Source organism: Papaver somniferum, chromosome 5 (assembly GCF_003573695.1).
Source record: "Papaver somniferum cultivar HN1 chromosome 5, ASM357369v1, whole genome shotgun sequence".
NCBI lineage: Eukaryota > Viridiplantae > Streptophyta > Magnoliopsida > Ranunculales > Papaveraceae > Papaver > Papaver somniferum.
The window spans coordinates 57,155,230-57,168,349 of record NC_039362.1 but is presented as its reverse complement, the minus strand read 5'-3'; the positions used below and the strand labels follow the sequence as shown (position 1 = coordinate 57,168,349).

The 13,120-nt window shown below is 37.8% G+C and overlaps 1 protein-coding gene across 1 annotated transcript; it reads right to left on the bottom strand.

The window, feature by feature from the left end:
* Positions 1 to 5,531: 5,531 nt before the first annotated feature.
* On the bottom strand, positions 5,532 to 6,851 carry LOC113279079. The gene has a single exon (XM_026527790.1). It carries the CDS (start codon positions 6,849 to 6,851, stop codon positions 5,532 to 5,534), a length of 1,320 nt encoding a protein of 439 aa, XP_026383575.1.
* Between the last annotated feature and the right edge of the window lie 6,269 nt (positions 6,852 to 13,120).

Here is a 13,120-nt window from a genome sequence, read left to right as displayed (position 1 = left end):
GTCATCTTTTGTTGAAATTGTCGAACATGACAATTCGGATCCTCGCCTGGAAGTCCCTTGAACTTTGGTAGATGATGAAGTATATTCAACTTCAGCTCCACTGGATTTGTGATTGTAGTACATAGTGGTTGTGAATCTAAGCATGGAGATGTCAACTCTCGCAGCTTCCTCTCCGCAGGTGGAGGTGGTGGTGTATTATTTGTACCGACTACCATTGTTGATGTAGAAGGTTCTTCTTGCAACTTTGGACGTGCTTGTAGTACCGTTCCCTTGCGATTTTGAATTCCACACCTCGGGTAATTCCAATTCTTTGATGCCAGAGATTAAGTACCTGAAACAAAATTCTCAAAAGTTAAATCAAAAACTAAAAATAAGACTAAAAAGAAATAACAACTAAAGCTACCGACTGCTCCCCGGCAGCGGCGCCAAAATTTGATGCGTGTCGTAGGTGCAATCAAATTAATATCTTATTTCCACTCAATTAAAAATAATATAATGGAAGTCAAGTTCGTTCCCATGAAGAGCAGAGAGTTTTAGTTGTCAAAAGTGTCACAATGGGGGGTTTTTGTTTTAGATTGTAAACAAAGTAAATAAAGCAATTGAAAATATTAAAGTTGCAAGCAATGGAGAGAAATATGATCAGAGAATTCTTCTTCGTTACTGAACCGTCATCAAGTTATTATATTCATCCATTAATACAATTAATCACAGATTATTACCAACCGTGGAATAACAACTAGCTCAGTGTTATCCCCTAAATTCCTTATATCACTGGGTAGGGAAGCTCTCAAATATCATATTTTATTCTTCGAAACCACCTAGTAGTAGCTCACTCAAGGTGTAATTTGTCCGAATGCTTTATCTTTTGTGAATTATAGATTGATCCTAGTAGTTATACTCTTAGCTCAAGGTCCACTTTCTAGTGTTGTTTATACACACAATCGCTACACAGAATCCCTCTGCAAGGTCTTGTGTTCTCTACTTTTGTATGAATTGTTCGACTATTACTTATCTCCTAACTTAATACTAGCATTTGATTGAATCAACAAATTAATTCAGTTGGCCACCTAAACAATCTATCAATCAATCATAATTATTCTAATTAGTATAAACAATCAATAATCATGTGAATAACTTCAAAATAGATTTATATAATAACTCAAATCATGTCTAGAACTTAGAATTCATCCCCAATCACTAAGAAGTTTAGCTACTCATGGTACTAACAAAACCCATGAGTTTCATATGATAAAATGGTAAAGAAATAGTTACAATGATGAATCGCTCCAAAACCCTAGCTTTACTTCTCTTGAGTTCCCCTCTCCAATGGCTTGATAAAGTTTAAAAGATTAATGATAGCAATATCTCTTATGTAGGTGTCCCAAATATTGATGTGCCCGTGCGTCGAATCCCTTGAAAAACGGTTATCAAATACTAACCAAATTCCCAAACAAAACTCTCGGCCAAAGTCTGGTCGAGCCAAAATCCCCAAATATTTGTTGGGCTTGCGCACAAACTGGTGAAGTCCAGCTCAATTACTTTCGCTTCAACTGTCAGTTCCAAGGAACTGACAGTATACCCCAATCCAAACCCACAGACATACATGCTTCCGTGAAAAATATTTTCCCCTGGATTTTTGTTTACTCCCGTCAGAATCACAGACATTTAAGCCACCGTGAAAAAATAAAGTTACGGAATTTTAATTTTCTCGGTGAACTCCCCCGACCACTTCTTGCTCCGTGAAAAATAGAAGTCCCTGAGTTTTACTTTGCCGGCCATTCATCTCACGGGAAGTCTGGTAATCGTGAGTTTCTAAACTCCCTGAATTTTGTTTTCGACCAAAGCCCTTCCACGTATACCAGGCTCTCCGTGAGAATTATAATCTTCTGATTTCGTTCAAGAATCGATCAAGCTCAAACCTCCATCAACTGCCATGACAGCAACATACTTCCATCAATCCTAACAGCAGCAGCAAAGCCAACCTCGAGTTATCCATCTCTGCCATTCTTCCCATGGTAACATCACTTCGTTCACTGCTATCATGAATATCGATCAACAACTTAATTCAGTCTCCTCCGTCACTAATAAACTCCTGTCATCTCCATTAATTCATAGCTCAGGTACATCTCCCATCGCAGCAAAACCATCTCTGCCATGCTCGAACACCATAGCAATGACAGAAACCTTCATTACCATCCTCATATTCATTGTCTCACTTCATTGCCGATAACATCACAAATCATCCAGCAGAGACAACCATTGTCAGCTGTAGCAACACCTTGTTCGTCATTCATACTCTTCTGTACATCATCGTCACTTCTCGGCAGTCACCAGCAATCCCTAATCAATCAGTCAGCCATCATCATCTTTCAGTCACCATCACTGCCAGATTCAAACTTGATATTCGACTCCCTGATCAGTACATCAGACCTTCGCAACAACTCAACCTCCTTTAATGTTTTGTTCTCGAACTATACTCCATCCCTAAGATTCTTTCCATCATTGGCTACGTACAGTACGACCATTCTTTGAACTTCTCGGTTCACTGAATTATCACCACGAGCTCTATCCATCAGTCGCTGGAAGCTCTCCTCATTCTTTCTGTTTAACCGTTAACAGTTCACCAGTCACATCCATCAATAATGGCATCAATTCCTTTTCTTCTCTGCCGATAATCACCAAACTGCCAAGCTGATCTTTGTATCTCAATCTCTTCAACACTTACTCTGCTCAAGAATAGATCACCATCATCACAGTAACAATACCGATTATCATCACTTGCACCAAGCTCCATTGCCCTTGAACTGGTCGCATGAGTTGCATGGGGAAAATGGTGGCAGCATCACGTGATTTCGCATGTGTCTTTGACAGTTCACGCTTTTCATATCCAGTGGCTGCCCTGAGTAATTTAGAAGGGCGCCTTTATCAATTCTGTGCTTCGATGCCTTTCGCAACTTCAACTTGCTTCAAATGCTTGTAACTTTCTCATACGATGTCGGAATGACTCTATTCTTTCTCCGTTGGCTTCGTCTTTTCGTCCTCTTCAAGATGATATCAAGGACTCCTAGGTTCAAACGAGTTTCACTTGGTCTTTGGCCTTTCTCCGCTTTTAGCTAACTTCTTTTATTGCACAATTAAGTGCAAATTCGCTTCTTTTGGATGATTCACCTAGCAAAACATAAATAAAACAAAAAAAACATAATATACAATAATTTGCAAGAAACTAAGCAATTACTAGCATGGATTCGACACTAAATATATGCAAAATATGCACTTAACAAATTCCCCCACACTTGGCTTTTGCTAGTCCTCGAGCAAACTATCTATATTAAAATACAACAACTCCATGTCGTTGAGGAAACAGTTGCAATTAGCATGTGCAACAGGCCTTTAAACCCCTAGGTGTCCCTAGTGGACGAGTTATAGTCTCGTGAGGGCTTACGAGAGGTATACCCACAAAACCTACTCCAACTCCAAAGCGTTCCCGCTTCCCAAGCATCCAAAGAGCTATGAGGACATAGAGTTTCTGCATGCTAGTAATAAGAAGTTAGAAATACCAAAGAACATATTCTCATTCTTAAATGTTGAGTGAGAAATAACCACGCCATAATGAGAGAACGCGTGTTTGAGAGCGATCAATAAGCATTTCGCCTCGACTTCTGCCTCACTTAAAAGGATTTTATGATAATTGCAGTCAATAAGACGGCTTTTTTATGGGTCTCACATGTGTGTAGGCAGGAATGAAGAGAGAATCCTACACACGTTGAATGGTGGGAAGGAAACCTTTCGAATTATTTCTGGAGACCCCACAAGATCGTGGGAAATAAAAACTTTTTCTGATGAAGTCTAAGAAGGGAAATCAATCATTATTATTAAAAATAGAGGATGAGAGTACTTACCACCTTCACATCTGATCGCAATGATGATAACACCACTCTCACAACATCCAATAGAAACGTAGTCTTCAGCTCGTCTTCTTCATCTTAGTCTTCGTCTTCGGTCTTCAACTGTTGATGATAAACTCTTGAACATCATAAAACTTTGACAATTTGTAACTCGTTTCCTCAATTTCCTTGTTGCTTGAAACTTCCTTATAGATTTTTCTTCCCCATGGCCTTATTGAACAAATAACAACCTAATGCAAATCTTTTTGTATTTTCTCTTTCTTTTTTTTTCCTTTTTTTTTTTTTTTTTTTTTTTTTGTTTTTTTGTATTTTTTTTTTCATTTTGATAAAAAGATTGCAACTACAAATAATAACGAAATTAAAATTAACATGGCCACGAAAGAAGTATTTTACCACTTTGTTCTTCACAACTTGTATTGTCTTCGTATCATAAACTTCAATAACTTTCATCTTTTGATTTTCTTCGCTCTTGTAAATAAGTCTTCATACTTGGATATAAATTACGCTCCTTATATGTAAGTCTTCAACATGTATATAAAAATTTGCTCATTGTATATTACTTTACTTGGATATGAAATTTCGCTCTTCCTTGTATGTTGCTTGTAGACCTCAAACGTCTTCAACTTTCCTTGTAGATTTTGATGTCGCTCCGCTTGTTGATGATGATGTGTTTCTATGGACCTGTTATTGGCGAGAGAGAATGGTGCTAACTGCAAATCAAACTACAAGAAGGTGGTTTTCATCTATAGACGTCACCCTCATGATTGACAAAATTAGCACTCAAGAGATCAAAAATAGTGCTTCTATTGGTGGGAGGTTGGGTAGCTCACCATTCTACCCGGAATTAACGTATGGTGACACACACTCAAAAGAAAGCTCTTTAGTCATATACAAAGAAATCTGGTTTGGTCCCTCGGTTGATATGAAAATAGGTAGTCTCCACTAATGATTGATCAACAACTCTATTAATGCATTTCTTCATGCTCCTAATTTGCATCACCGTCATGATTAAATCCATTATTTAACACTCTAACAAGCAAGAAATCCAACGTAGTTCCCTAACACTTCTAAGTTCAGTTATGTCGGTCAGAATCTCTATGTAAACATACTTAGAAGTATGCTAGTGACTCTAAAATCTCTACAAGTTTAAGGTTTTATGCAAAAAAAAATAAATGAAAAATCTATATGCAAAATACTCCCCCACACTTAAACTTCACATTGTCCTCAATGTGTAAAAAAGAAAAATTCTGAATTCTGACGTAACAGCAGATGAAACTCAAAAACTGTGCAAATTGGTAAGGAATTTGGAAAAACTCCATTTCACAAAAGTTGTTCATCTACGTGTTTTTTACAAAGTATCAAACGGGCACAATATTTCGATTAACGGTCTGACAGTTATGGTCTCTGGGTCGAACTACGTGCAGTCTGAATTTTTCTGACGAAAAGGTATCCGTCATAATCTTCTTCTAAGATAGATTCTGGACTCAATGAAATTAACCATGGCGATGAAAATATGATATGAAAACAATAAAAACAAAAAAAAAGGGTTTAAGATACAAAACCTATGGGTTGCCTCCCATTAAGCGCTTGGTTTAAAGTCGTCAGCCCGACTTGGCATTCTCCTTACTACTCCTCCAGAGGGAGCAAATCGTGAAACTCAAGGGAGTCTACATTCACCTTATCGCTTTGAACCTCCCATAATTCCTTGTGCTTTTCCCCGTCACCCAAGTAAGGATACGTAAAGTGGTAAGGAGGCTTAGGTTCTAATTTGAGTGCCTGCACAACAAAATATAAAACAATTTCATCAATAATGGGCAAAGGCATACAAGTAGAAGTATCAAATTGGAATTTCTGTTGTGGCGCAAAAGCACCACAATTTTCCAAAAATTCAGCATCCAAGTCCATGTCCAAAAGTGGTAAATTATGGGAGTCTAGCTTACTCCCACGATCATCAAACACCTTATGATCTAACGAATCAACAACATCAATAGAGAAGACAGAGTGGACATCACTCGGATACTGCATTGCTTCAAAAATATTAAAGTGTATAATTTCTTTATCAAACTCCATAGTAAGTGTCCCACTATCGACATCAATCTTCGTCTTTCCAGTTTTCATAAATGGTCTACCAAGAAGTAATGAAGTAGACGAACAATTATCTCCATTATGCATATCCACTACAAAGAAATCAACCAGAAAGATCAGTTCATTCACTTGCACCAAAACGTTTTCCATGAGTCCCTTAGGATATATGTTAGACTTATTATCTAGTTGAATGACAATCCCTGTCTCTTTTAAAGGCCCCAGGTTCAAAGAATCATAAACATCGATTGACATAACGCTTACGGAAGCTCCCAAATCAAGTAAAGCACGCTCAAACCTCTTGGTACCAATAGTAATTGGCACGGTGAAACCCCCAAGATCTTTGCACTTTGCAGGCATCTTCTTAAGTAACATAGCAGAAGCACTTTCGCCCACCTGAGTGATTTCATTAGGAATCAACCTCTCATTCTTTGTACACAAATCCCTCAAAACCTTGGCATACCTGGGTACCAATCTGATGGCTTCAATAAATGGGATATTGATTTGTAGCTTGCGCAAAATATCTAGAATCTCCTCATCTTGAACTTGCTTCTTAGACTTCACAAAACGACTAGGAAAAGGAGGTGTGGTAAAATTAGGAATCGTGTCCTTAGGTTGGCCGGTTGAGGTTGGATTTTCCTTTGGAACGGTTTCCACCTCTACATCCTTTTCCAAGTCGTGACTAACCTTTTCTTGTTTCTTTGGCTCTTCTGTTTGCTTACCACTCCTCAAAAGCATTGCATTAACATTCTCTATTAGATTCACAAAAGTTTGTGATGACAACTTTGTCGAAGTCTGTGCTTTTAGTTGATTCATATCTGTAGTCAACTGTCCCATCTGTTTTTGCAAGTCTTTTATAGCCATATCCTATTTTTGCATAATTGCATCTTGACGCTGAGCATTTGCATCTTGCTTTTGCATCATCATTTTCATCATCTCCTCCAGATTTGAGCTTTAGTTCTGTTGTTGAGTTTGAGGTTGTGGTTGCGGCTGGAATTGTGGTTGTTGAAAACCACTTTGTCGCCCATAAGGATTCAGAGCTGCAGCTTGCTGATTTGCATAACTGAAATTTGGGTGATCTTTCTAACCTGGATTATAAGTATTAGAGTAGGGATCATACCTTGGCCTCTGATTAGGAAATACATCATTCACATATTCTGACTCTTCCTCATAAGTAGGAATAATCACTGCTGCAATTCGTTGTACTACCTTCTCTAAGTTGTTCATCCGTTGCTCTGACTGTGCAAACTCTCCCATCTCGTTAACTCTTCTGACATTAGAGTCATTTCTAGTGTAGAATTGTTGAGCATTGGAAGCCATACACTCAATCAAACTGGTTGCCTGCGAGATTGTCTTCTCAGTAAGTGAACCACCAGCAGCTGCATCAATCAAATTTCGTTGCTCTGGAAGTAATCCTTCATAGAAATATTGAATCATGAGTATTGGAGATATATTGTGGTGAGGGAAACTCGCCACCAACTTTTTGTACCTATCCCAACATTCATAAAGAGATTCCCCAGTAATTTTAAGAATACCACTAATCTCTTTACGAACGGATGCTTCCTTAGAAGCAGGAAAATACTTCTCTAAAAATATCCTTTTCATCTCCGCCCATGTTGTAATACTCCCCGGAGGAAGGCAATATAACCATTCTTCCGCTGAATCTATTAAAGAGAATTGGAAGGCTTGCAGCATTGTCGTATCACTGTCTTCGGTACTTTTCCTAAGACTTGTCATCTTTTGTTGAAATTGTCGAACATGACAATTCGGATCCTCGCCTGGAAGTCCCTTGAACTTTGGTAGATGATGAAGTATATTCAACTTCAGCTCCACTGGATTTGTGATTGTAGTACATAGTGGTTGTGAATCTAAGCATGGAGATGTCAACTCTCGCAGCTTCCTCTCCGCAGGTGGAGGTGGTGGTGTATTATTTGTACCGCCTACCATTGTTGATGTAGAAGGTTCTTCTTGCAACTTTGGACGTGCTTGTAGTACCGTTCCCTTGCGAGTTTGAATTCCACACCTCGGGTAATTCCAATTCTTTGATGCCAGAGATTAAGTACCTGAAACAAAATTCTCAAAAGTTAAATCAAAAACAAAAAATAAGACTAAAAACAAAAAGAAATAACAATTAAAGCTACCGACTGCTCCCCGGCAGCGGCGCCAAAATTTGATGCGTGTCGTAGGTGCAACCAAATTAATATATTATTTCCACTCAAATAAAAATAATATAATGGAAGTCAAGTTCATTCCCACGAAGAGCAGGGAGTTTTAGTTGTCAAAAGTGTCACAATGGGGGGTTTTGTTTTAGATTGTAAACAAAGTAAATAAAGCAATTGAAAATAATAAAGTTGCAAGCAATGGAGAGAAATATGATCAGAGAATCCTTCTTCGTTACTGAACCGTCATCAAGTTATTATATTCATCCATTGATACAATTAATCACAGATTATTACCAACCGTGGAATAACAACTAGCTCAGTGTTATCCCCTAAATTCCTTATATCACTGGGTACGGAAGCTCTCAAATACCAGATTTTATTCTTCGAAACCACCTAGTAGTAGCTCACTCAAGGTGTAATTTGTACGAATGCTTTATCTTTTGTGAGTTATAGATTGATCCTAGTAGTTAGACTCTTAGCTCAAGGTCCACTTTCTAGTGTTGTTTATATACACAATCGCTACACAGAATCCCTCTGCAAGGTTTTGTGTTCTCTACTTTTGTATGGATTGTTCGACTATTACTTATCTCCTAACTTAATACTAGCATTTGATTGAATCAACAAATTAATTCAGTTGGCCACCTAAACAATCTATCAATCAATCATAATTATTCTAATTAGTATAAACAATCAATAATCATGTGAATAACTTCAAAATAGATTTATATAATAACTCAAATCATGTCTAGAACTTAGAATTCATCCCCAATCACTAAGAAGTTTATCTACTCATGGTACTAACAAAACCCATGAATTTCATATGATAAAATGGTAAAAAAATAGTTACGGTAATGAATCGCTCCAAAACCCTAGCTTTTCTTCTCTTGAGTTCTCCTCTCCAATGGCTTGATAAAGTTTAAAAGATTAATGATAGCAATATCTCTTATGTAGGTGTCCCAAATATTGATGTGCCCGTGCGTCGAATCCCTTGAAAAACGGTTATCAAATACTAACCAAATTCCCAAACAAAACTCTCGGCCAAAGTCTGGTCGAGCCAAAATCCCCAAATATTTGTTGGGCTTGCGCACAAACTGGTGAAGTCCAGCTCAATTACTTTCGCTTCAACTGTCAGTTCCAAGGAACTGACAGTATACCCCAATCCAAACCCACAGACATACATGCTTCCGTGAAAAATATTTTCCCCTGGATTTTTGTTTACTCCCGTCAGAATCACAGACATTTAAGCCACCGTGAAAAAATAAAGTTACGGAATTTTAATTTTCTCGGTGAACTCCCCCGACCACTTCTTGCTCCGTGAAAAATAGAAGTCCCTGAGTTTTACTTTGACGGCCATTCATCTCACGGGAAGTCTGGTAATCGTGAGTTTCTAAACTCCCTGAATTTTGTTTTCGACCAAAGCCCTTCCACGTATACCAGGCTCTCCGTGAGAATTATAATCTTATGATTTCGTTCAAGAATCGATCAAGCTCAAACCTCCATCAACTGCCATGACAGCAACATACTTCCATCAATCCTAACAGCAGCAGCAAATCCAACCTCGAGTTATCCATCTCTGCCATTCTTCCCATGGTAACATCACTTCGTTCACTGCTATCATGAATATCGATCAACAACTTAATTCAGTCTCCTCCGTCACTAATAAACTCCTGTCATCTCCATTAATTCATAGCTCAGGTACATCTCCCATCGCAGCAAAACCATCTCTGCCATGCTCGAACACCATAGCATGACAGAAACCTTCATTACCATCCTCATATTCATTGTCTCACTTCATTGCCGAGAACATCACAAATCATCCAGCAGAGACAACCATTGTCAGCTGCAGCAACACCTTGTTCGTCATTCATACTCTTCTGTACATCATCGTCACTTCTCGGCAGTCACCAGCAATCCCTAATCAATCAGTCAGCCATCATCATCTTTCAGTCACCATCACTGCCAGATTCAAACTTGATATTCGACTCCCTGATCAGTACATCAGACCTTCGCAACAACTCAACCTCCTTTAATGTTTTGTTCTCGAACTATACTCCATCCCTAAGATTCTTTCCATCATTGGCTACGTACAGTACGACCATTCTTTGAACTTCTCGGTTCACTGAATTATCACCACGAGCTCTATCCATCAGTCGCTGGAAGCTCTCCTCATTCTTTCTGTTTAATCGTTAACAGTTCACCAGTCACATCCATCAATAATGGCATCAATTCCTTTTCTTCTCTGCCGATAATCACCAAACTGCCAAGCTGATCTTTGTATCTCAATCTCTTCAACACTTAATCTGCTCAAGAATAGATAACCATCATCACAGTAACAATATCGATTATCATCACTTGCACCAAGCTCCATTGCCCTTGAACTGGTCGCATGAGTTGCATGGGAAAATGGTGGCAGCATCACGTGATTTCGCAGGTGTCTTTGACAGTTCACACTTTTCATATCCAGTGGCTGCCATGAATAATTTAGCTGGGCGCCTTTATCAATTCTGTGCTTCGACGCCTTTCGCACCTTCAACTTGCTTCAAATGCTTGTAACTTTCTCATACGATGTCGGAATGACTCTATTATTTCACTGTTGGCTTCGTCTTTTCGTCCTCTTCGAGATGATATCAAGGACTCCTAGGTTCAAATGAGTTCCACTTGGTCTTTGACCTTTCTCCGATTTTAGCTAACTTCTTTTATTGCACAATTAAGTGCAAATTCGCTTCTTTTGGATAATTCACCTAGCAAAACATAAATAAAACAAAACAAACGTAATATACAATAATTTGCAAGAAACTAAGCAATTACTAGCATGGATTCGACACTAAATATATGCAAAATATGCACTTAACATATGCCTTTTTCTTGGCCTCCCAAGCCTCATTTTTTCCTTAGAAATTTCAGCATCTGTATTTGCGCTTGGTTTGGGCTAAAATGGGTAGAGAATTAAAAGAGAAAGGATTTGGTGGGGGAGAAGCATGAAAGACAATATGATTAGTACTTGGATTTAGCTCAGCATGCAGGAACATCATGCCGTTGATATCTAGCAACAACTTTTATGTTTGGGAGTTTCTTCTCGTAGGTACCTAGGATTTTCTTAGCAAGGTAATTTTTCTTATTTCTAATGTGAAAGATAATGACATCAGGGTGTTGAGGAGTTTCTTCATTACCAGATCTAGATGAGTTAGCACCAAAGATGATAGGAACGTTAGAGGAAGTAGCCAGGTTTTCTATGGCATTTTCCAGCTCAATTTTCTTTGCATGTTTCATCCTGGCCTTAAATTCCATTGCAACATTACCATCAGAGTAAGATTTATGAATGAGAGCTTTCCCATTGAGTAAAACTTTCTATTTAGGATGGTGGGTGTAACTGGATTGCTTGGTGTGGAAATTGGGTGTCTTTGAATGACTGAGATGGCACAAAGTTGATTTAGGTGATCTAAGACTCTACATACTTTACAAAACTTTATGCCATCCAAGGCATATGCAAACTCCAACCAGTGACATATGGTAGTGTTAGAGCACTGCTCGGTCGAACTCGCAAGCATTTCTATCTCAACCTTGTTTGTCAAGTTTAGGTGATCAAAACTGTAAGTCTTGATTCCTAGTTTACTTATAGCTATGTCTTGGATTAGGATAGAATGTGTAGTTGAGCTTTAGACTTCACGGAGTTTATCGATTGAAGACGAAGATCTACTGAGGAGAGCTTGGAGGAACTTCATCAACAAAAGTTATGTGGAGACTAAAACTTATTTATCACTCAGAAGTCTATTATATTATATCTCCTAATGAGACTAAGTCGTATATCTATATAGACTTTTACATTATACACATTTGATATTTCGAGCTGAGTTTAACTCTCTTATATCTTTCTCGAAATATGTGTTGAAAGCTTTTTGCTTTACCAACATTCATCATTATTCTTGACGAGTTTAGATGGAAACAATTTATTTGTTGAAAACTAAATAATAAGTCAAAAGATGATCATGTGAAAATTGCCTTGAAACATATTACATGATTTGTGTGAGACAGTCATTTGATGTCGACTCGGAATGTTTCGTATTGACCATTCGATCACTTGAAAATTACTTATAAGCTAATGGTATGTGTGAGACAGCCATTGTCGTCTTCTACGGATGTTTCAATGATTGAAATGGGAGTTTAGAACAATTAACCATTGTGTGGATACAACATAGTATGCATATCAGTATGCAAACTGTTGTGGTATGATTCAGGTCCGAAAACCAAGTTTGCATACCAGTATGCGAACGGTTGTAACTGCTAAAGTTTGGAAACAATCAGGAATTTCTGATAATTGTTTCAGATAATTGTACTGATGTACATCATAAGGATATCCTTAGAATGAGAAAATCTTATGAAAATCTCATTTACAGAATTAAGAGAGATTTATCTATCTCTGAAAATTCTCACATCAATACTGGTTCTCCACATGATCATACCTCTAGATCAAGGAAGGATCATCTTTTTTGGAGAAAATACTTTGGGCAGAAATTTCCAAAGAGAAACATGAACTATGTTTCTGATACTCGTTGTAAGCAAGAAAAGGCTTACTCCAATGCAACCTAGTTGTATGGAGATTGTGCACTTTCATCCTAGTTTGTGCTCATAACTTTTGGGATGAGAAGCACATAAAACAAGAGCACAATTTTTTTAAATTTGTGTTTTGTATCAGAAAAAAATCTGTGACAATCTCTGGATAACTGCAAATCCATTTTTGTCTAAAATTGATTCATGTTTACCATGATCTTCCAAAAAATAGGTTTTATTTAAAATTTTCGAATTTTAATAAACCTTCCAACATGAGAAGTTCGAACAAAGGAAACAAAATATATTCTGTGTATATTTTCGGAATTTCCTAAGTATTTTCAGTCCGAAAAATTGTCTCTTCTTAAGAGAAACATTCTCTTGGTTGTATTAAGAAACTATGATTAATTCTTATTTAAATACCTG

Excerpts from the sequence above, each read along its gene's own strand:
- LOC113279079 (XM_026527790.1), bottom strand. The coding sequence starts at position 6,851 with ATGGCTATAAAAGACTTGCAAAAACAGATGGGACAGTTGACTACAGAT.